Source organism: Apostichopus japonicus, chromosome 6 (assembly GCF_037975245.1).
Source record: "Apostichopus japonicus isolate 1M-3 chromosome 6, ASM3797524v1, whole genome shotgun sequence".
NCBI classification, from domain to species: Eukaryota; Metazoa; Echinodermata; class Holothuroidea; order Aspidochirotida; family Stichopodidae; genus Apostichopus; species Apostichopus japonicus.
Window position 1 is genome coordinate 10,262,315 of NC_092566.1, and position 24,121 is coordinate 10,286,435.

The following is a 24,121-nucleotide window of genomic DNA, read 5'->3' on the forward strand; positions in this document are numbered from 1 at the left end:
TAAAATGAAACTAAAACCCCTTACACTGAGTAAGTGTTTGGATTATTTCTGAATCTGTGATGTCTTTATGTTAAATGGTTTTCGAAAAGCTATATCTGCGATTTTCTAATCTTGTTTTTACATTGTCCTTGAAATATAATACAATTGAAGCATTCTCTATAATTCTCACGCATCATTAGGCTAATACTTCATCATATCGCATCCTATTTTGAGAATATTGTTTCCTTCTATTCAGATACGTGATCTATCTGTACATTATAAAGCAAATCAAGACAATTTTTACAACTCATAAACACATAAATGAAAGTACACACATCCTCTTGTTGCCAGATACAATTTTTAAAACTTCTTGATAAAATCTTAAAATTTTCGTATCTTCGCGATTGAAGACGTTATTAGGATGAGATATTCACCTACCAGATGCAGAAAATTAACAACCCTTTTTTAATAACACTTGCAGAGAATATCTGACCATGTTATTGTACCAGAATATTCTTTGAACCTTCTTCGGGGTCGTTGCCTAATATCGACTGATGGTGCTATTGTCATTTTGCACCTACCAAAAATCTTCACAGACTCGTGAGGGCTCCATTTACTTAACTTTATTCGTGTTTGGCGCCCGTACGCTCGGCTTCACCCCACGCGTCTGCCAAATACTCACAACAACAGCTTTGTTAACCCGTTACGTATCGAATGGCTATAGCCAGTTTAAAAGTGGCGAACGTTATACCGGAGGAGTCAGCGATCTTTAAGACGTGTTCTGAATAACTGGACAGAAATAAGATAGTGGAGGTATTTAAAGTTTCGACACCATTCAAATCGTAGCATATTGTCGGCAGTAGTGGTCTTATATAGAGCCAGTCATCTATCATATACACACAAAACTTGACTGAGTATACAAACGGATTGCAGACTACATCGGTTAAACAGCTTGACATTGAAAGAGGAAAATTCTTTTTGGGTTCGTATCTATACGCTTCGATTATTCCGAATCTGACGTCAAAGAAAAGGAAAGATTTTACTGAACAAATCATTGAGAATTTAGCGGTTTGGATAGCAGTAATGATATCTGTTCCGAGGAGAAAAGATATTTATATCGGCTCATGGTTTTCTGTGAACTTTTGTTAATTTGTTAAAGTGATTTGGATGCGTCACAAAGACAAACATAAGATTTCAGAATATTCAGTGCTCTGCGCTGTAATCATCGTTACGTTCATATTGGATTTTTATTACGATCGCTGAGGAAAACGTAAAGAGTGATTCACTATATCACCCATTCACATTTGCAACAACAACAACGTTTTCTCCTTTCTTCGATATTTTTACAAACCATTTTTTTCGACAGAGATGAAGAACAGTCAGCGATAAACCTGGTTCGTGTTTTATTTCGAGCGAGAGAAAGGTCAAATGAAAAGAATGGTCGTCGATTAAATCGATGGATAATGATATAATAATTCAGAAAAAGACGGTTATTTTGTAATCCAATTTAATTCAAGTCTCAACACACGAAGGTATTCTACTTTCAAAAGGATACGTTATGACAATTTTTGTAACTTCGGTGTCTTCATTATTCAAGTTGAGTAATTAGTTTAAACGCTGTACGTTTGTTGGTATTTTGACTTCTCTTCAGAAGTGTGCTTGTATTTATAGGATCATATAATCAGGTCAATATTTGTTAACGTTTATATAAGGAAACGAACAACTCCGTTAGGAAAGTAAATAAGTGAAAAAGAATAGAAAAAGAGGAATAAATATGGAGGCTGCGGATTCAAAGCAAATGTTCTTATTATTTATCTGCCTGGAGATTGTGATGGTTCTGTCGTCTGCAGCGATGACGCCTGGAAATGTGGACCGTTCATCAAACGCTGTAGACGAAGCAGAAGAAGCCGACAACAAAATGTCGGTCGAGGAAAGGTTTAATCATATCCCACCAAGGGTATTATCTACAATGATAAGATTGACGGAGAGAGCTCCAGGGATGTCCAAGAACGTAGATACAATCAGGGCATACACACCAACCACACGTAAGTATAATAGTATAAAATATGCATACTACATTAATAGTAACGTAGAGACAATCAGGGCATACACACCAACTACACGTAAGTATACTAGTGTATATAATAGAATATGCATACTAGTAATAGTAACGTAGATACAATCAGGGCATACACACCAACCACAAGTATAATAGTATATAATAGAATATAAATATAAATGCATACTAGTAAGAGGAACAAAAGACATATTAAAATGTATAGCCTATAGGCTTATACTTGTGAATATCTGACTCAATCAAAACTAAAGAGTATGAGATTTTTCAGGTTTTGCTCATACCGTCCAAATTATTTCCCAAACATTGCTAACTGTGGCAACTGTCACAAGAAGTCTTAGAAAAGCCCCCCAAAAAATGTTTTGAAGGCAGGAGTAAAGATACTACATTAGTTGCTATAGCTTTAAACATAAATGACCGTTATTTGACATACCATCTCAGAGTGGGGGTATGAGGGAGGGAAGACGGGGGGGGGGGGGTATGTAACCTTCGGAGCGAAACGCACGCGTGTACCGCGCTTTGTTGTGTAATCAAATAAATTAAATTTAAAGAAACAATTTTTATGAGATATCTTACATTACTGATCAGTAAAATCCATTTCACAACGGTATCCGTTGGCACCAATGGTATCCGTTTGCCCCAAACATCCACGATGTGTGACTTTACAATCTACACCAGATCACCACTGAGACTCGTAACTGTCGACCCCCCCCCCCTCTCCTCCCGCGCAGTCCATGTATAGGCTACTTGATATTTGCAGTCTGGGTATATCGTTGTTGGGTTAAACTGTTGATGACACACTATGTTGTTAATCTTCGTTAGAGTTCATTGTTGCCTTGCAATACTGTATAACCTCTATATATGTTACTCAATATTCAGTACGGGGTAAAGTCACGGGTGCTTGTATGGAGGTGCCTTGCTCCTTTCAAATCAATTTCGAAAATTTCGTGACAACTCCACCCCCACTCCCCTCCTCCACCCCTCTCCACTTTAAAACGAACTTTTTTTCAGTCAATATCAAACCTTACTTTTCATCTCATTGCTAGACCTTTGACTGTCTATTTTTTAAACCCCTTTCCCGTATATATGAGAACAATTTGGAGAAATCTCCAGGGAAGTCCATTTACTATTAACTTCAGCAAATTTGATCGCGCTGAAACTTTAGGGCCAATTTACTTGCTGTCCTTAACGTTATTGGCATCAATGACCATCTTGATTCCGAGCATGAATCAGAGAATAGTTGTAACCAACGGAAACATAGCGGTTGCAATGCCGTTGCATCGTGTGAACTGAACTTTTTAACTTTAAAGTTTCATCCTATATTTGGTTCTCCAAAGTTATCGAATGGCTCAATGTTTCGCAATAGATGACGTTATTTTCAATACGAGTTCGCACTCTTTATGCTTTCAGATTTGTTTTTCCTAACTAAACGTTATACTATACTGAACATATGTTTCGCATAAAAATAAAGTAAATACGAAATGCCCGAGGGTTACTACTATAATAGCCTATAGATTATTACAGTTCGACAAGATATATGCTCTGGGAAACGTCTATAGTGCTTCCATTCATATATCAGATAAGGATGAAATGACCATATGGTAACTTGCGAGGGTTATCAGAGAGGGTATCAATTTTAACCAACCTATCGTATACCCAGGAACAAACAGACCGTTTCATTTTAATACGCCATAACATTTTGCACATATGCAGAAGGCATGTGTGTATGTGTGTGTTTGTTGTCACGCAATCTACTGTACAAAATGTATGCATACCACATACAAGCGTCTATCAGTCTATGCACAAGCTATATATATATACCCATGCATAGCAAATACATTCACTGTTGTCGACTGTTTGTTTCATATTATCGTAGGCTATGTCAGGCCAAGAGGAAAGCGATCTGCACATGATATAGCCTACTGTAATGAGTAATATATTATAAGTACTGTAAACCCCCTTAAAACGCAAACATTTTGGCGTTTATGTATTGGGAAACGCATCCATCCTGCATGATGTCAGTGGGTCGATATTAAAGGCAAACGTACTTTACGTTACAAATCCCACTCCACTCCCCCAAAAAGCACAAAGTTGAATAGTTCCAACTTTTGATATTCAGGGATAGAAGGTGGGTTAGTAAAATTTGGGTTAGCGTGCTGGCGTGGAAAGGGGTGGGGTGAGGGGGGGGTGATGGGGAGAGGAGTGCGACTCCCGTCGTTACCCCCTTTTGGATTACACGCGACTAATCAAGTATTAAAAATTACCCCCACCCCGCCCTTCTCCCGGGCCCGCTACAAATTTCCAGAAAAAGTGCAGGTTACTCAAATATAGTGCTTCTCAAAAATCAATACTCAAATGCAAGTCAGGCCTAACTGTCAATTCAGTAAAGTGTGACAGATGCATTGTACTTTGCGGGGTAAAGACGTGAAGCGCGAGTTATTGTTGGTGATTTTCTCGCGACAAATTTGTCAGTTCTAATGTGTGTAAGCAAAAATTCCTATTAACCTTTGAAAAGGTTTACCTTAAGAACTTTGCACCTCTTGTTTGCTGTAGTTGGCATGACGTATTACATTATTTGTTCTCATCGAGGCAGTTAGCCAACCGATGACAGCCCAATTTAACCCTAATTCACTAGACAATAAACAGATAAACATGATAGGTAAACAACTTGAACTTTTGGTGAGAAAAAGCTCTTGACAAATCTTTTTTTTTTTATTCATGGCATAACAGCTTTTTCATGGCATAACAGCATGACTTCCAAATCGTGACATTGAAACTGCGCACGTCAGTTAAACAATAATCTGTATTTTCAATAGAATTTGCAAAGCTCTTTAGATACCCCAGTATGAATCCATCGGTCCGTTTCTTTCTTTCTATCTTTTTTCTCTCTTTCTTAATTTACTTCAGGTAACCCTTCGGAAGTTTGCCCAACTTGATAACGACTTTTCCCAGAATACATTCTTTGAATCCACACTTTAACTCGACGTTTTTTTTTTCAATAATTTGATAGAAGATTGACGCACGCAAACCATGTCATGTTTAACGAAATTTACCCCATAATTTGGTCATGATAAATATAAAGGATTTAAAGTAATTTGCCCTATATTGTATAGCAAAAGACTTGCTTAAACCAAGTCCTAACCTTGTGCATTTAAAAAAATATATATATTGGAATTTGTGATTCCGAAATGTCAGCAATTTTGCGTTTGTCCTGTCAAATTTACAAGTTTTTTTTGGCCAAAATTGTACCAGAGTTCAAAGGTTGTGAGTGCTCGGTAAACCAAAACCATCTTTGAAGTTAAATTAGGGCAAGTTAGAAAATGCGGAAACTTCAAAGAGATCATGTAATAAGCCTGTGCCACACACACACAAAGTAGGATAGTGGTCATTACAGTCCCCAAATTCGTTTTCTCGCCTATTTGTCTATATCAATATTTTACAGTCTTTTAGAGATGATGTTAATTAAGTATAAAACAGCCAAATGACCAGCCAATTTGGTTACAGTTATTATACCGGATGCAGTCCTTGTCAAAATTTAATCTGTTTGTCTCTAGTATGTCACAGATATCTTATGAAATTCCAATTAATATTTTCAAGACGAGGTCAAACGACGGAATTAAGAACTAATACAACACAGAGCTGGGGGACTATATTAGTATCCCTCCAACTTTGAACAATTCGGAAGTGGACATGCAGTGCCCGGGCGGGGTTCATGGTTTATTTGCGCGTCGCGTGGATAGGCTAAAGTTAGCTCTGGTTTTTGTCCGCAACCTTAATATAGAAATACCCACATAGCTTCTATCAGTACTAATGGTATTCCATCGTGGCTGAAATAATTCAGTCACAATAGTTATACATCCTGGGTAAATATAAATATATATAGATATACGGCTCCACTTCCTAGTTTAGGTTATTTTTAGTCCAAGAGTTAAAATGGAACATATATAGGCTGTTATATTTAACGGTTGTAATTAATTAGTTTTCTGCCAGTGCCAAAGAGAGACATGTTGGTCGTCTGTCTTAACTATATATACATATATTTTGAGCAGGGAAGTTAGACCGGTAGGGGTGCTCAACTGCTAAGGCCTTAGGAGATCAAACCATCCTCCTGATTAATGCAAGATTGTGGACGACGTACCGGTAGTCTATTTCGCGAGTCCCGATTGGCATCTTTCGCTGGCTGAATGTGGCCACCGGGCCGCATATTTGAGGACTTAATCTTATGTATGCGATGATATTGTAACTTAGTATACGTGGCTCTGAAAGTTCATTAGTACATAGGCCCACAAATATGCTACAAAGTGAAAGAATAGTTGTTCAAGCGTCCACAAACATTGTTATTCCGCTTGCAAGGCAATTCTATTGCATCTGTGAGATGTCATTGTCTGTATGCCTGTTTCCGCTGTGACCTCGTTATGATCTGGACTGTCGCAAACTCTAGAAAATGACTTTTCAAAGCAGTAATCAAAAACTTATATAAACCTTTATTTAACTTGAATTATTAGTGGTGATTCTGGGAGCAGAACAGGAGTAGACTGGCATGCAAACTTATACACATTATAGCAAACATATAACTTATTTGGCTTTATGATAATACCATGAATAACTTTACCAATTTAGTCCTGTTTCCCAAGTATATCGAAAAGAGTACACCATAGTCTTCTTTGCTTAATCTGTATTTATTTTAACCGAACACTAGCTTCGAACTATTTTATGGAACGTTGGATTGAATTTGCAATGTATCAAACGATTATAGAAGTCTGTATGGCGAATTGGTGAAAGACGTTTACAAGGCTTATTTAGGGCTATACCCATCTCTTCAGGCCCCCCCCTCCACCCTCCCCCCACGCAGTGATTATCGAAATCCCACATGATATATGTACGGTATACGCATGTCTGTATATGTCTCTCTCTCCCGTCTGTGCAATATCCTGCCAGGGTAAATGGTATAAACTTGATGGCAGCACTTTTATCTCAGTCATCGGCATTCCCAAGCTCTTAGTTTCGAATCAACACAACTTTATATACACACTCAAGCAGATGTACTTCAGAAAGTTATGGTTTGACCACAAAGTACAACTACGCTTATACAATATTATTGCCCCGCTCACTTTAAGACGCCGGGTCGTATACCTAGATATTAACCAAATGTTTGCTGTCGGAGTTGGGTTTTAATGTGCCCAGGGTTCATGGTTGTTTGGTGATCTAGCTTCTCGATATTAAATCATTCATCAGCCATGCTGGTTTTTGGCTTTCTTTGTTTAATATATTTGTGCCATTCCCCGGAGTGCACAGACGGTAATGTCTTCTGTAAAGAGACTAATACATACTGAGGGGTTAAGTAATTCTGCCAAAGTGTCACGAGTTGTTTAAACTCCCACAACTAAATCACCATGAACCCTTTCCATGCGAAACATAAAATATACACACTTGAACGCTGAACGAACGGATGGTTGTTAAATCAGGTTATTTGGTTTAATTCATATCGTTTATATACTGAAAACGGGTGAATTGGGAGGGAGGGGGACGGAGGGGAGGGTGTGGGGTCGGATGCGGCGGTGTTGGGGGGTGAGAAAAAATGGACGAAACGTGAAGAATCGAATAGTCTATAGGCCTACCGTAATAGTTATCATTTGGTGAAAACAGTCGTTAAGTTGTATAAAGTTTGCTCACTTGCAATCTAGTTTGTTGGTAAGATTGGCTGTCTATAAGTTTCGAAGAAATGCTTTAAAAGTATAGCGCGAGCATGCGTATTAGATCAAAGGGTATATACAGTTGTATAGTAAAGAAACGTGGTCTTGGTTCAGCCTGGAGATTGACTTACATCCAAATGTGAAGTCAGATGCAAGATGGGGGTTATTTCTTCCGTGGGATGCAGCAATTAGATCACATTATTGGTTTACCTGTGGCCAGGATCCACGGGGGGGGGGGTGAGAGTGTGATAAGATCTACCCTAGAATATGTGTCGACCTCAATTGCAGCTAATACTATTGTACTCACGTATCATATAGCCATTTCGCAATGATGGAGGTAACATTATATTGCATTATGGGTTTACTGCGGGTCAGGAGACAGGACCCACGGGGGTACATTTCATCGTATTTATTGGGTATACTAGGGGATGAGGACCCACGGTGTGGTAAGGGGCAGGGAGGGGGGTAGGGATGATTGAAGGGAGCGTGTGGTGTCTAGAGTGTTTGTCTTATTATCAATTCCAGGTAAAAAAAAAGGAATATTCACTCCCATTTTTACCCGGCGATCGAAGCTCTCCTTACTAGAGGAATAATTCATAATTAATTATAAGCACTCGGTTGGAGGGGAAGGGAAGTGGTGGGTTGCAAGAGATAGTGTCAAATTCGATTGCCGTATACCAACATAACGTTGTGGCCTATCCCTCGTCGAACACCCCACCCACCCACCCACCCACCCACCCAACTCTCCCTCCCCACCTACTAATCCCCATCTGGTACCTTCCCCAAACCACCAGCCCCTTGCTACGCTGTCAGCATGATTAATTAACTCAACTCCAATTAACCCAACTGTATCGTAATTCACCCACGTTCTTGTACCGACTGCGTTCCGTGTTCGATATATATTATGTGGGTTAATGAAGATAATCTAAATAGTGAATATTTCTATAGTACCGTATCTATATATATTGACTATAACATATCTTTAAAAGTTAATCTCATTATGATTCCTAGAATCCACTTTTAAGACTCCAGACAAAAAAATAACAAAATGTAATCAATTTCGATTATGACAGGTCCCTTGGAGTGCCAAGGTCCCTGTTTGTTGGATAGGCGCTGAGATTTCTTAATTTTTTCATTTGTGTAAAATCCAAGTTTTATGTTTTGCATTTATACCTAAGGGGTCTCGCGATGCCTTATAGTATATAAGGTGAACCTGGCTTGATATCATGTGAACCACGTCCTTATATCAGTGTATAGTTGATGGAAAATTGAAAACATGTTTTTGGTTTATACTGCAAGTACGATAAATGGCAAGTGTCATCGATTTTATGGTAGTGTGTCTGTCTTGGGGGACACAGGTCGGCAAGAAGTAACAGGTTACAAACTTAAATTTTGAAATATTTGCATTGAGACAATATACAGAGGTAGCACCTTATACATGTACGTATATATAATGACAGTGTTTTTGTACGCCAATCATATAAATAGCGGAATATGCTATTTACGCAGGGGTCGGGGTTAACTTTAATGCCGTTTTATATATGTTTTTCACGTTAATCACGTTAAGCGACCCCGACATATGTAAGATTAAGGATTGGATGAGAGGGGGGGGGGGGGGGTGCAAAAGGAGTCAAATATATGTAAAGTGGTGTTGAGATTGTCACATGTGGCGGTACCACAGGGGGATGTAAGTTGGTTACGTTAGGCCTTGTGAGCGTTTTTCCTTTATTGTTATTTACACCAAAACAACAGTATTATCAAAATAAATTTTAAAAAAATATATAAAAAATAAAAATAAAATAAAAATTAATTATTCAACCGTATTCTTAAACAGACTACATTCTAGAATAATAGCCAAACCCCTTTCACTCCACCCCACTCCTTAGCGCACGCCATTGAAGGGTAATTTACGCAAGGGATTAATTTAATCAAATTCAAAATTCTTCCTTTGCATGAAACAGAAACAAATAACGATGCGTGACTACCCCACTACATATGTAGACTATATATCATCAATTATTTTTTTTCTCCAATTTTTGACTGACCACAACCAGATAAATATTTAGTATTTCTTATTGCCAAAAGCTTGAGAAACGAAACTAAATTCTAGATCAAGATAAGATAAAAACTGTGATTTCCAAGAAGACCTAATTATTTTCAGTTGTCCAGTTTTGATTGATGATATTTGCGTCATTCTCAGAGATTTTCTGTTCGTTCAAATTGATAAATTTTGAAAATAAAAATTATTAATTTACGTCTATCTGAAAACTTTTAATTGACAAAGGTCACGACCTTAATTGTTTATAAAACATCCATCCGTTTCTTTTAAACACGTTTTATTGTGACGGATCTACGACACAATAGTTCATTCGCACCCTAATTGACAGTCCAGTGTTATAGTAGTCAATTGTTTACGGACTCGTAAAACAAAATGGTCGTTTCGTGTTCAAATGAGCCAAACATTTGTGGAAACCGAAACTCAGCAAAGAAGGATATAAAATAACAAATTCTCAATTCTAAGGTCGCATGCACGGTTTTGTTAAAGCTGTGAAAGGGTGCCACTTGATCAGGTGTCCCGGTCATATAACCGAGTATTTATCAAGTTGATTTGTCATTAAAAGTGTCATTCCCATAATTCATTGCGGTTCACGGTCACAGTCTCCTCAAAAAATAAAACGTCTATTCCATTGGTACTGTATAACGTTTAGCAAGAGGATCAAACTTCAAATAACCAAACACAAGTTCAAGGACGGATCCAGGATTCATCAGTGTTTTAGCCACAAACTGCAAGAGACTACGTTTTTCTCCCTTTCATGATAACGTAAAGTATAACGCACAATGTTAGCCTACGTTGGTTTGATGTGCTTTTAACTTGATTCATATGTATGCATATATACCTAAACCTATTGGCAAAGGTGTGTGGATTTCAAGATATATAAAAGTTAGAGGGCCTGACTTTTCAATCCTAGCAGGATATTCTTCAGAGGCTCATTGAAAAGAAAACAAACTAAGAACACATTATATAAGAGAGTAGAGAGCTAGAGACACAGATGGACAGAGAGAATTAACTTGGTCGATGAGCCATGATTAGAGCAAAACATGCTCTATTTTATCTAACAAAACTTCTACTTTATTTAATGTACAATGCATCGTATGTATGAACATGTTGGTTTGTAGCACATCCACAATGATCCATGTATTACAATTTCGTCAAGTCTCTTACATAGCCCTGCATGAGTTTTTCCAGGTAAATCCGGATGCGGTTTACTATATCTCTCTGCCGAATCTGCACTTACCCATACACTGAACTTATTGTGTGTAAATATATATTGACACCTCCATAAGCTGTAGGCTTGCTAAATCAAAGTGCCACTTGTCATTATGTATTCGACGTCATGACAACACTCTCTTATATCCAACGGAGTGACAGATTTCTCACACCTCCTTTTAATGTATTGTAATCGATTGTGTTGGTTTTGGCGCTTTTTCATCATTTGTTCTTTTGGATCAAGTGGTGGGGTCCACCCCCCCCCCATTAAGCTGCATTTATCTATATCGGTGAATATGCTTCACTTAGTTCATTCATTCTGTTACTTTATCCCGTGGACAGTATTTTCACTTTGGAATTGATCGTTTCCTATTGTTAATTCCAAGATGTGATAACTAAGCCTGTGCGATCGATCTTGAAGTTATTGTAAAGTTAAATCTCACCAAACTCCAATTCACACTGTGAAGTTCTACATCAATCGGCTGGAACAGTTAGGAAATTAAAATAACAATGCATCCATGGAAAAAGAAAGCCTACCTGCCCACCCCCCTCCCCTCAATTTCTCTGTATATGGTATACCATCGATCGTAATCAACATCTCTGATTTGATTGATTTAATCTTCACTCGTTACCAGACTTGTTGTAAGTCCGTTCTTTTCTACTCGTTATTCTAGGAAATGATTTACCTATGTACCCCGTACTTCCCCTCTTTGATTTGTAATATACTCGGTCGGGGGGGGGGGGGCGGCATCTTGAAAATTTAGTTCAGATGCCGCAAACTTACGTGTTCGTTTTCGTAATCGTACTCATACCAAGAGAATTCTAGCAGAGCCGGTAGTCAAGCCGAAACATTAGGGAGACGTGCACTCCCCCATTCCCTCCCCATGCGGACTAATGTGTCCCCCATCTTTACCACCATCGTGTCTACAAAACCTTTAAGTTACAGGGCACAAATATGTGCCCCTCCTTGAATTGATGGTGCCCCCCCGTCTCAGAATTCAAGGCTACGAGCCTGACTTCTACCTGTACTCATACTCATGCTGTTGTTCCCGTACTTTACAAGTTTGCTTGATTCAATCCGCCAGTTTTTCGTATCTGGTATTGTTGGCTCTGTGGTAGTGCAGGCTATACATTCTGACATGTTGGGTTATAACACCGGAATGATATGCAGGAATAGTGCACTGTTGATCACTATATGCTTTATCACACACTTTTTCCGGGCCCCTCCATATTTCCCAAGAGCCCCCCTGTTGACCCAGGGCCCTAGGCTGTACCCCCCCCCTTTCCTTCCTTCGCTCTCGCCAGGCATGACATTGAGTCCATCAAGTCTACACTGAAGATTCATGTTTTGAAAGCAGCAGAAATATTCATGCCATGTGCTTGAGGTAGATTTACGAACTTAGTTGAAAGAATAGTGACTCAACATTACTCAATTCAACACCTGACAAACTGAACGGACCTCAAGCGTTCTTATCTTATCAATAAACTGGGCCATAAATGGGCGTCAAAGAAGTCGCCCCGATGCCGACAAATACCTCGCTCTAACAATGATGTTTATGCTGGTTGACTGCTAATTTATGATAAGGCATGCTGCCCTTATCGTGGGTGTATATAACTTAAAGGCCCTATATGAACAATGTGTGAACACATAATGCTAAATGCCATTGTAAGATTTCAAAATATTTTTCTTCAAGGTTTTGAGCATCCAACTTATTCTCAGACATTGAGAAGTGTGAGACTAAAAAAAAATAAAAATAAGGGAAGAAAATCAGAGATTTGGGCAAAATTCTATGAGAAACGGCATTAAAATGTACACTTGATGTTTGTATGTGAGTGACCATTTTACACTTTCTAGCATATTCAGAAGCAATATGATGACCTTTACTAACAAAAGAAAAAAATGCAACTCGGATAAACCCTCATTATTGTTTTGACCGTGATAAGAACTGTGGTGTTTCCTGCACATCTGATATCAATGTATTTACACCAGATCAACATATTTTATGTTTTACTGTTAGTTCAGCTAAATCTAGGTACTCGGGAAGAATATTTTCCTGATTCAACAAGCGATGATACTACTAGTTTGAAACCGGAAATAAATCGAATTATCTCATATCTGGAATCCAATAGTGATTTCATAATTGCTCTTGTTTACAACAAAAAAACGGTCAAATTTCTTTTAACCTTTGAGGATCAATTACTTTCAATTTATTCGTAATCTTATTGATAATGTAAAATAGCACACGCAGTAAACATGATAGCTTCCATACCCAGGAAGCATTCAACTAAAACGAGAACCATTCCTTCGATAATTGGGAGTGGATTTTTTTTTGAGAATTGCGACCGGGGTTGGTTGTTATCATTCATTTCCCCTATTTTTGACTTCCGTGATCATGTCAAAGTACAGGTTAACATATGCATCCAATTTAATCGTGTCCGATTCATGGTTGGACACAAAATGGGGATCTCAGAGGTGCATGCTGTGACGTCGTAAGGGAACCAAGTGACGTCACAGCGGGAACACTGTCTGGTTTGTTTATTGAAGAAATGACAACGTTCTGTGTTGGAAACTTTATATACCAAGAAACGTTTTCTCTCTTTCTTACGAAGAATTAAAAAAAAATAAAACATCAATGTCATATCATTTAATATGAAAAACAGTTCCAAGAGGAATCGTCCAAGGTAAAACGATTAAATGTAACGACGTGACTTAATGGGGAAATTTGTAATCTTACTGGGAAGTTAATTGATGTAATAAACATTACAAGAATATAAGATATTTTTTTATTCGAGTTGGCATCTCCCCCCCCCCCCTTAGTGATAAACGGTTCAAAGAGAAGAAGATTTGAAAACAAAGTAGGCATGATATCTGTCAATTTCAGGGTGGCCTGCAGTGAAAATGTTCATGTTGATGAACTGTTCTCGATAACCAGACCAAAAGAGTGATTTAGTGCCAGAAAAAAAAGAAGAAAAAGTAAAAAACTTCTTTCACCTCTTTGACTCATTCTCTCTCACTCTATAAAATATCAAGTAATGACCCCTCCCTAAAGTGTGGCGACTGAACAACAACTACGTACTATTCAATCCGGGCGTGTTGCAACTGATCAAGTATCTAACTATATCGACAAACATCTTACTGACACATTGACCCACTTAAAAGCATTTCCCTTTACTGAGATATTCTATTGTTTACTTTTTAAGCACCCCCCCCCCCCCCCGCCAATCCTTCCATCAACCGCGATTTCTCTCCGGCCTGTACTTCCAGGAAAGTATGCCTCCTTTAGTTGAAAACTTTGACTAACGTTATACCCACGTTTTTTCGGGCTTGAATATTCGCGAAAGACATGATACTGGTATATTGTAGGGCATAATTCCTAAATTGTCCTGCCCAATGCACTTGACCACGGTATGTACAAAAACTGGATCTGTCGGCATCGACTTGTTGGAAGGTAGGGTCTCCCTCCCTTTTGCGTGTAGATGACGTAATTCCTCTGCTCCCATCCTCCTTCAAGACTTATCGAAGGAGTGACGGTGCCGACGTGGTGCCGACGGTATCCAGTATCCACACCATCTTCACAAACACATCTCTGCTACGGGTTAACGTAGTACGTGGTACTTTGATTCCCCTCCCGTCGGTCCTTGGCAATTATCATATACATACAGAAACTGGATCACACCGGCAAGCAATCCCCACCCCACCCCCTCCTGCCCGTTCACTCAACCATACTCAATACATTAAAATACAGCTACGCAGAGGAACGGGTTGGGTTTATGACGATGATCAATGACAGTGCCTAGCATAACCTCACATAGATAACATAGTCGTCCACTGACGCGAGGAGGGCGAGGTCAGGCCCCAGTAACATACATGTCACTCTCCATGAAAATGATAATATATACACTGTTACTCATTATGCCATATTTCCCGAGTCCTCTTTGTTTTTCCCGGGCCCCTAAATGACCACTGACCTAGGGGCTGTAGTCCACTGACCCACCCCTCCCCCACCCCTCGGCAAGGCTTGTCGTCCAGGCCAATACATTACTTACTCTTCTACAATGATTTCGTTGCCAAGTGACTTCCCATGCTCATACAGTAGCACCGCGTTGTTGATATTGTGGTTCTGCCTATGTACGTAGATATACGGATTTGGCGATCTTAACTGACGACAATTAGGCTTGTGTCTGTTTGATCCCCGACTGTTTGTTCCTCGTTATCGAGTGCGTTACATGCTGCGAGGGGTTTACCCACTTCCGACAGTGGAACCATGGATATAGATATTCTAAGTATGACTGGCTCGAACTTGACGACATGATTGCCATTTTGGCGTTCAAAAGATGACATTTACATGTAAAGTCGAAAGTGTTTCTTAATGTACTGTTATTTGACATGACGTACCAGCATGCAGTAGTACCGTGTAACGGACGACGAAACAGATCTATTTTATAGTAGAATTTTGTAGGGAAATGATGATGATGGTTGCTACTCTAACACGGCACGTGTGGGTGCTTTATTTTCACGTTCGTCGGTCTTGGGTATAATAACCAATAAAACATATGGGAGACAATTTGACTGATAAAGGGACATTAAAGCTTCAACATTGCCCTAAATGTATGCCACAATTTATAGTGGTACTTAACTGTGGGTAGGCCAATCATATACGGTATCGAAAGGTAAGATAAAGTACCTGAAAACGTAATCTGAGAAAATCGGTCCACCAAAAAAAAAAAAAAAGAATCATAAACTTAGGAATAATCTTCATTATTTATTAGAAATCACTCTTCTCACTGAATGATTTGTTTCATCCATGTTCAGTTCAATACTTTGTTCCCCATACTCCTTTGCGCGCTAGAGCTTTCCAGGCTGCATATTGGCATGATACCCAAAGGTCTCTTCTATTATGAATTGTCAATATATCTTTCCAGATTCTATCTCTTTTGCAGTCACACAGAACCCTGAAAATTCTTCGTAACGCCCGATATTTAATCTTGGAGAGTGGTCATAAAACTTTCTTTGTAACAGAAATTATTCGCAAACTGATGGAAATTGACTTGTCAAAAGAACAATTACATACCAGCCGAACCTGTCGCGGTAACCCATACAAATCATTTATGGATGTAAACGGGGAGCTATCAGCGGGATTTGACCTGTTGTGTGCAAAGATTATGAGGAAAAAATTGTGACGTCAATGTCAAAGGTCATAGAATGTGCGAAATCTTGCAACGAGATTAGGCACGAAACGTATTTATTATAATACAGGACCATTTGATTTACACATGCCTGCAGGGAAACGATAATGTTGCACAAAATTACTAACGTGTTTCAGATTTTGTGATTAGTGAGTAGTCAATCTAAAGGTTTTATTTAGCCGATGTGTTTAGCTGTTCGTGACTGTCTGTCATTTCAACGACAAGTTTCTAATTTTATCGTTTGATTTCGATAACGTGCTGAAGGGTTCGAGTTGGGGCAACCGTTCATTTGTGACTATTGCGTCCAACTAATTTAAATTGTAACTTTCATTTTGGTGGTGGGCTATAGTCGTAATGAACAATAAACCCCTTGTATTTTAGTGTCGTTTACCTTATAGCAATGTAATGTTTACCTTTATCCAGTGGAGGGAGCTTTTGCAATTTATCACTCAAAGCGACTGGACTACCTAGATTAATTTAACCCATGCCATAAGCTCTTTAGAATAAGTCAATGGAGAAACCAGAAATATGTGTGTGTTAGTACTGTGTAGTAGGTATTATTACTGGCCAGATTGAACCAAATTCAACCGTCTTGCAGTCTTTAGTTGCCTTTGGACTCTCTCTCGTGTGGTTATATGTGCGTGTGTGTGGATGGAGATAGGAGAAGGGGAGGGGGGGGGATAGATGTTTTTTTTTATGAAGGAGGGGATTAGGCAATAAATTTATTAAAGCATCAGAACCAATACATGTGCCAAATTCCTCTTCTTTGGTTCAAGTTCTCTTTTACAGCCTGTGTGAATATATTAATATACAGACATAGGCTACCTGTATAAAGTACACATTATGGCAAACGCTGTTTACATTACAAATATATATATATAGGTATTGTCTTGTTTGCTTTGTCTTTATGGGACAGACATACCCTATCCATCATAAGTTACCTGAGCTTTAATTGTTTGACTTTACACAATGTCGTCGTATACACCTGCCTAATATATTATAGGTTTTACTAAATGGTGGACTTTGGGTTCACATATCCTCACCTGTGTGTGTTTTTATAGGCCTGCTGATAACCTTTTCATTATTGTTCATACACACCTTTATCAAATTATGGAATGGCCCCAGTATAACTCATAAGTCTCTTGTTGAACATCGTCAGTAAATATGGTGCAAGGGTAAGGCAATGGGTATACCATCTGTGACAAACTCACTGATTTATAAAGCCAGTGGTATCATGGTTTATATGTGGACACACTAACCAACTAGGCCATGGAAACTGGTTGTGTGTCAAGAGGTTCGAAACCAGTAAGAAAGGTCGTCATTCCTCTGTAGACTGGAGGTAAACGACAAAGGCAAATGAATATATATAATTGAAAACATAATGAGAAGGAAAATCCAGAACAGTGAAAAAACTTCCAGCCCCACCGGGATTCGAACCCGGGCATCCCGCTTTAAATGCGGACACCAGTGGCGGCGGAACCGGGGGGGGGGCTTGGGGGGCTCAGCCTTCCCCCAATGAAAAAGTTGAGGGGCAAATGCATGATAAGCCCCCCCCAATATTTACCAAGGCTCCGAAACGTGCATCTGCCCATTTTTCAATGCATACTTGTCGATCTGTCCGATGCACACGTATGCTATATAGGTGTAATAATTTTAGTAATTGCTGGGGGACCCTGGTCCCTCGGCCCGTCCCCTGGCTATAGACCACATTGTCACCCCAACCGCGTCTTCACGCCCCGTGAAAAGTGGAAGCAGTGAGTGTGAGTACCGGTAAGCGTAACACAACTTCGTCTTAGGCCAATGACTTGCCCCATTTCAGCCAGTTCTCCAACATCCCCTTACTTAGTGGCGGAGCGTCCATATATACAGTCAGGGGGCGGATCCCCCCCCCCCTCCTGACGGACTCAAATGGACTGCTGGCGCCCTTTTCAGCTTTTCACTACTTTTAACTTATTCGCGATTATTGACTATTTTATTGCGCTCTCATATACCTATTGACATTTGTCATATTCTGTTGGTGTAATTTTCCGACAAAATGGCGACGACACCTATTTATTCTCCGTTTATCTGCAAATTAGCAAGGCCCGGAAAGGGTCATTTCCTGCAATCTAGGGATTAACTTTACTCAAAAATTTTCTGTACGCTCCGCGCCAACCTGTGGTGGCGCTCCGCTTAGATAGTGTCGAAAGCTACCTACAGACCATTCTTGCCCCCCCCCCTGACCAATACCCCTAGCTCCGCCACTGCCCTTACTACACTCAAAAACGTCTTTGCGAGTACACTACGAGTAGTAGCTACTCTCTTAAAACACCATCGAATATACAAATTACAATGTTTATACAGACTTTTACGTGCAATCTGAGAAATTGCAGGCTTGAGACCCATATTTTAGGGCTAGGTATTCGCAGCATAAAACACTCGGGAAGTGCCGTTTCCGGCCATCTGGGGGTTTGAAAAAACCCAAAATTTTCTTGTACGCTCCGCGCCAACCGATGGTGGCGCTCCGCTTAGATAGTCTCCACACATTAGCCTCCCCAATAATTTTTCCGTTCCGCCGCGCCTGGCGGACACTCTAACCACTAGCAGTGGTGCGGCTAGGGGTTTTGGTCAGGGGGGCGAGAATGGTCTGTAGTGGCGCTTTTGACAATTTCTGAGCGGAGCGCCACCACATGTTGGCGTGGAGCGTACAGAATTTTTGTGTGTAAAGATACACCTTAGATCGCCGAAAATGACCCTTTCCGAGCCTTGCTAATTTGTACTAATCAACACACTGATCATGGAGGGCGTATAACGTACACTGCATGCCGACTTAAAGTTTGGTGTTTATTACTATTTCAGCCACTGCGCGTGGCGTATCGGCTAAAAATAGATCGAAACCCCCGTACAGTTCTTGGAAATAGTTTCGTACAACGGCAGTGCCGATAGATTAAAGATCGTCGTTTGAGCGTTTGTCAGAAAATTACATCAACAAAATGTGGCAAATGTCAATAGGTGGATGAGCGCAATCAAAAGTCAATAATCGCGAATAAGTTAAAAGTGATAAAAGGCTGAAAAGGGCGTCAGCGGTCTATTTGAGTCCGTCAGGGGGGGGGGGACATCCGCCCCTGACTGTATGGACGCTCCGCCACTGACCACTAGGCTATGGACGCTGATTGTATGTCCAGAGGTTCGAAACCGGTAAGGAAGGTCATAATTTCACTGTAGGCGTTTGTCACCTCTATCGAACAATACTAGTTCTGTTTTGGTGACATATTTGCCTTACTCTATTATGTATTATAATTTATTACTATGTATCATTAACATGTTACGTTATTGTGATTTTACAACATGTTTATCTTTCTATATTGCAGATCGTATGTGTGGTGATCACATGGTCTCATCATTCAATGTCAGGTTGTATCCATACTCCGAGGCCCTTCGAGCTCTTGAACTTCACTATTACAAAATGAGGTCATTACGCAATCGAGGAGAAAACTTTCAAGCAGTGTTGTGGGCGCTATCTCCCAACCAAGACACAGAATGTGTGCGACTCGGCACTCTTAATTTGCATACCAGTCGTCATGGTTACCAGACAACGGATATAACTGCTGAAATGACTGAGCAATGGGATTCCTTACCCGAAGAGATACGGATTGGAATCAGCTTTTCGACGAGCAACAACAACAACGAAGATACTCCGCAGAGCCGTTCTGAAGCTGCAGTGAACACATTGTCTACTCGTCCATTTATACTCATTTACACGAAACAAAAACACCGTACCAACATTGATACGCTCCAGAAGACCCTTCAAAAGTCGGTTAATGCCAGGGAGAGGCGATCAGTAATTCCCGAACTTGAACAAGACGACGACGACGACCAAGAACAGTATATTGCGGATGAACAGCAGGAACTCGCTAAGCGATCATCGTTGGATCCGGATCAACTAACATTTGCATATTTCAGTGATCAGAGTAAACAAAGACGAAAGATGATCAAACAACAGAGAAAGAAACAGAAGCAAAAACGACCAAAGAACGAAGATGAAAGTGATGAACTTACTGCAAACGAAATAACCAACAACGAAATTCCTTTACCTATCAGCGAGAGAAAATGCAGACGATACCCTTTGCAAGTGAATTTTAGAGATCTTGGTTGGAGTGACTTCGTCATCGTGCCAAGAGAATTTAATGCGTATTATTGCGCTGGAACTTGTTCCAAGCCAACCAAACATGTAAGTTCATTTCTTCAATTCAGTTGAATAACGTGCATGTAGCTGTCATTAAAACTTGTGAAACTTGAAAGCTGACGGCGTTGAAGGTTGTCATTAGTATTTGGCCCCAGCTATTGGCATGCTAATATAGCTTAAGATTTCATGATCGAAAGAATTACTTCGGTAGAGAGGGACCATGGCACCCTTTCCCATGACCTCGTCGTTTCTTTTCTTACCAACCGTCCCCAACCCCCGGATTTCCTCCTCTTTTCCCTCCCGTTTTCTCCGCCCACCAGCGTTTCCGAAGGATGTGCCAATTCCTGAGCAGACGAGAGGTCGCTCTGAAATATATTCCTTTCACCGTGTAGCTTAGCAAAATGAGATCATACAAATCTCAAGTGACATTTACCTTACTTACAGTCAGGTGATACAATAAATTCAAAGGGGCAAAACCACGATGAATGTGATTAGCAACATAACTTGACTGTCGATTATCGTAAACTATGTTCCAAAAGGCTTGACAAAACAGTTTTATTTATAGCAATTATGGGTAATTCTTGTTTTCTTTCCAAACCACCCTTCAACATTGATTTATCATCAGCGAGACCCTTAACGAGGAATCCGACAGCGCTAATTCAACCGGGACACATGCCCTAAACCGCGCGTGCTAGGGGTTATAGGCCTACTGGTACAACATGGGAGTTAATGCGTTATAAATAATAGGTATAACCCTGATCTCTTAAAATCTGCTGGGAATAAGAAATAAATAATATTAATAAAATTCTAATGGTTTGGTAAATTCCTTATAAGAATTTTCAGCGTCATGGATAATTATGCATTTTATTGCAGATTCGTATTGAATTATGACAAAATGCTTTGGATAAAAATCACCTCACATGTGGAAGAATTTATAGACCTTCAAGTACTTAAACGTCTGTGTAGGGTTCATTAAATCAATTCCTCCGGCCAAATATGCCAAACTCAATAGAATATTGTGTTATATGCAAGTTGCATTCGGTGCTTAACTAAGCCTATACATAAATACTTCCACGCTAATATTGTATGGAGAAAACATTGAGGAACGACTTTTGGAAGTCGTAAAAGTTTAAGAATCACGCAGTATTATAAGCGTTGGCGTTACCAGGAAACATGGTAGAGGGAAGGGAAGAGGAAAGGATAGGGGGAAGGGGAGAGGGAAGGGGGGAGAGGTAAGTACCAGAGGGATTGGCTTGCATTATGAAAGAAAGACTGTACACGATGGTAGGCAGGGCAAGTGGAGACAAATGTCTGAATGTGACTTGGCATGGACCTCGAGGCATGACATTACTGCCCTAGCCATGTCGCAAGCAAAATACATAAAAAGTGGCAAACTGGCTAGTTCCCAGGGTACTTAAATTCCCGAAAAAACCGTTAATTCTTGTAACGTACCATAAAAAATTATGTTCAATCATTTGTAATATTTTCATTTTGATTTTTCACAGAATATTAGTCCAAACAACCATGCCGCCATTTTGAATATTATGAATACGTTGGGAGCGTCCTCTGTACCTCTTCCAGCTCCTTGCTGTGTCCCGGATAAGATGACGTCACTAAATGTCTTATTCTTTCAAGAAGATGGCCGTGTGGAACTGCAGACATTTTCGAACATGCAAGTGGAGTCTTGCAGCTGTCGCTAGACGCCGTATGGGAAGGAATTGATAATTCGATATTAAGGTATACTGAAAGCACGATAGGATAATGACAAAGGCTTAACATATTTGTATAGGCACTTTCATTTTTTTCGAAACGCGTGTTGTGACGAAATGAGGTATTTCATAGTATGGGGACAGTAGGAGCATCGACAACCTCTAGAGGTGAATTGAAATCGAATACGAAGGCCGTCAAATGATGACGCAGCATGTATATACTACATTTGAACCTTCCGAACTTTTAAAGGGTTACCCCACCCCCACCCCAATGCTTTATCGGCGAAGCTACCCATGAAAACTGACGTCAGTGTCCTGAGGGCCGTCTTGTTTAAATTACACTGAAAATTCAACATATTCAATTTTCTACCGATTGGAATAAGTGAGATCACTAACGTGCACGCTTTGTAATGGAATTTCATTTCTATACCGACGTAATAGATGTGTAGCTGCCATTTAAGGAAATTACGTCATCAGCCGCCATTTTAGTTCTATATTTATCAGGGTGACCGAAGGGACGCTAATGCAGTAATGACGTCACACACTGTAATATCGACAATTTCAATCAGAGCGTTAGATTGGCACTTTCAATCTACAAAGTTTAAAAGGTATTTATCGGACGACATTGAGATGGAAAGGATTATATGTTGGTGTTATCATTATGACCCAGTTCCGAGTTTTCTGAAATGATGTGAGCCGAACGAAGTTTCATTATAAACATGTTTTGTGCCGAACTTTCGTGTTCTACAATTTTCGTAATTTGTCTTACTTCTTTTAAATCACTTCCGTGAAGTCTTAAAGAGGACGAACTTTATTGAAAAAAAAAAACCCAGATTGGTTTATATTAAATCATAGGCTACGATGTCATTAAATATGTATCCATTGCTTCATAAGAATAAACCAGTGTTTAGGGTTAAAACTGTACAAAGAAATGTATCATATTGATTAACTGTTTGCTCATGTAAGTGACGTTATATAGCCTATGTTTATGCAAATGTTTCAATCGTTGTGAAAATTGTAAGCTTCAAACTGTACATGCTAGAGTATGGGTGGCGATTACTTTAACGTAAAACGCAATGTTAGATGATTTTGTTATACGACCAATCAAAAGGAGTCAACTAGGCCTTCCGATTAATATATCAAGGATTCACTTTAATATAGTCTTGGCGCCTAAAAAGGGGAGGGGAGGGGGAGGGTGTGGGCTTGAGCCCAATCCCCGTACATGTATATTTCTCGAGGGTAACCTTGATGCTTCATGAATGGACGGTGTCGAAATCAGCAACATTGAAAGTGTAGTGCTACTAGAGGCGGAGAAGGTAAAACGAAATTGGAAAACATAAAATGACCATTCTAATAAATATTAAACGCAAACGTCAAGTTTTTCAGTGTATTTATCGTTTCGAGTTTTAGCTCGAAATTGTCCGAAGTTCTGGCTACACAGACTGGTTCGGATTAAGGAAGGCTGTAACGTTGTCCGCCAGTGGTTGTATAGTTACGACCATGTGCCATGGTTATATGCTAACCAATGGTGTTCTATATATATAACCACTGTCACATATACCGAATTTATGTACAACATATATTTAAAGAAAAACAGTATGTAAGAAATCTTTCTATGGAAAATGCTAAAAAAAAAAAAAAACGGGTGACTTTTTAATTATTTCGTAACTTGAGCATATCGATTTGTACGCATGTATATGTTTGGGAGCAAGTGTAGCTGATCAATAACAAATGTTAAATGTCATCATTGTTATTAAAAGTGAGATGTTTTTAATTTCTTTGGAAATTGATTGGCAACAACTTTATCAAACATTTTATCGCGTTTTGCCGTTTGTGTTAATACTTCTAAATTCTTACTGTACGAAATGTTTGATGATGTTTTACGTATATTATGGATATGAAATACGTGAGAGCTTATTCAAATGAAACAAAGGAAGGAATTACTGATATACTTGTATAAACGTATTGTAAGAGTTTAATCTTATCTTAGTAAAATAGACAGCTTTGTTTAACCTGTAAATATAATATATGATATAATAACAAATA

General features: G+C 39.4%; 1 protein-coding gene across 1 annotated transcript; it reads left to right on the plus strand.

Moving 5' to 3' along the window:
* The first annotated feature begins 625 nt into the window (after positions 1-625).
* Positions 626-24,121, plus strand: LOC139968938 (uncharacterized). The gene is made up of 3 exons (XM_071973560.1): positions 626-2,024; positions 19,552-20,411; positions 21,872-24,121. The coding sequence occupies exons 1-3, from the start codon at positions 1,754-1,756 to the stop codon at positions 22,064-22,066; spliced, it is 1,326 nt and encodes a 441-aa protein (XP_071829661.1). The 5' UTR covers positions 626-1,753; the 3' UTR covers positions 22,067-24,121.

Coding starts and splice junctions, on each gene's coding strand:
- LOC139968938 (XM_071973560.1), top strand. CDS start 1,754: ATGGAGGCTGCGGATTCAAAGCAAATGTTCTTATTATTTATCTGCCTG. Junction 2,025..19,551: donor GGCATACACACCAACCACAC/GTAAGTATAATA, acceptor TCTATATTGCAG/ATCGTATGTGTGGTGATCAC. Junction 20,412..21,871: donor GTTCCAAGCCAACCAAACAT/GTAAGTTCATTT, acceptor GATTTTTCACAG/AATATTAGTCCAAACAACCA.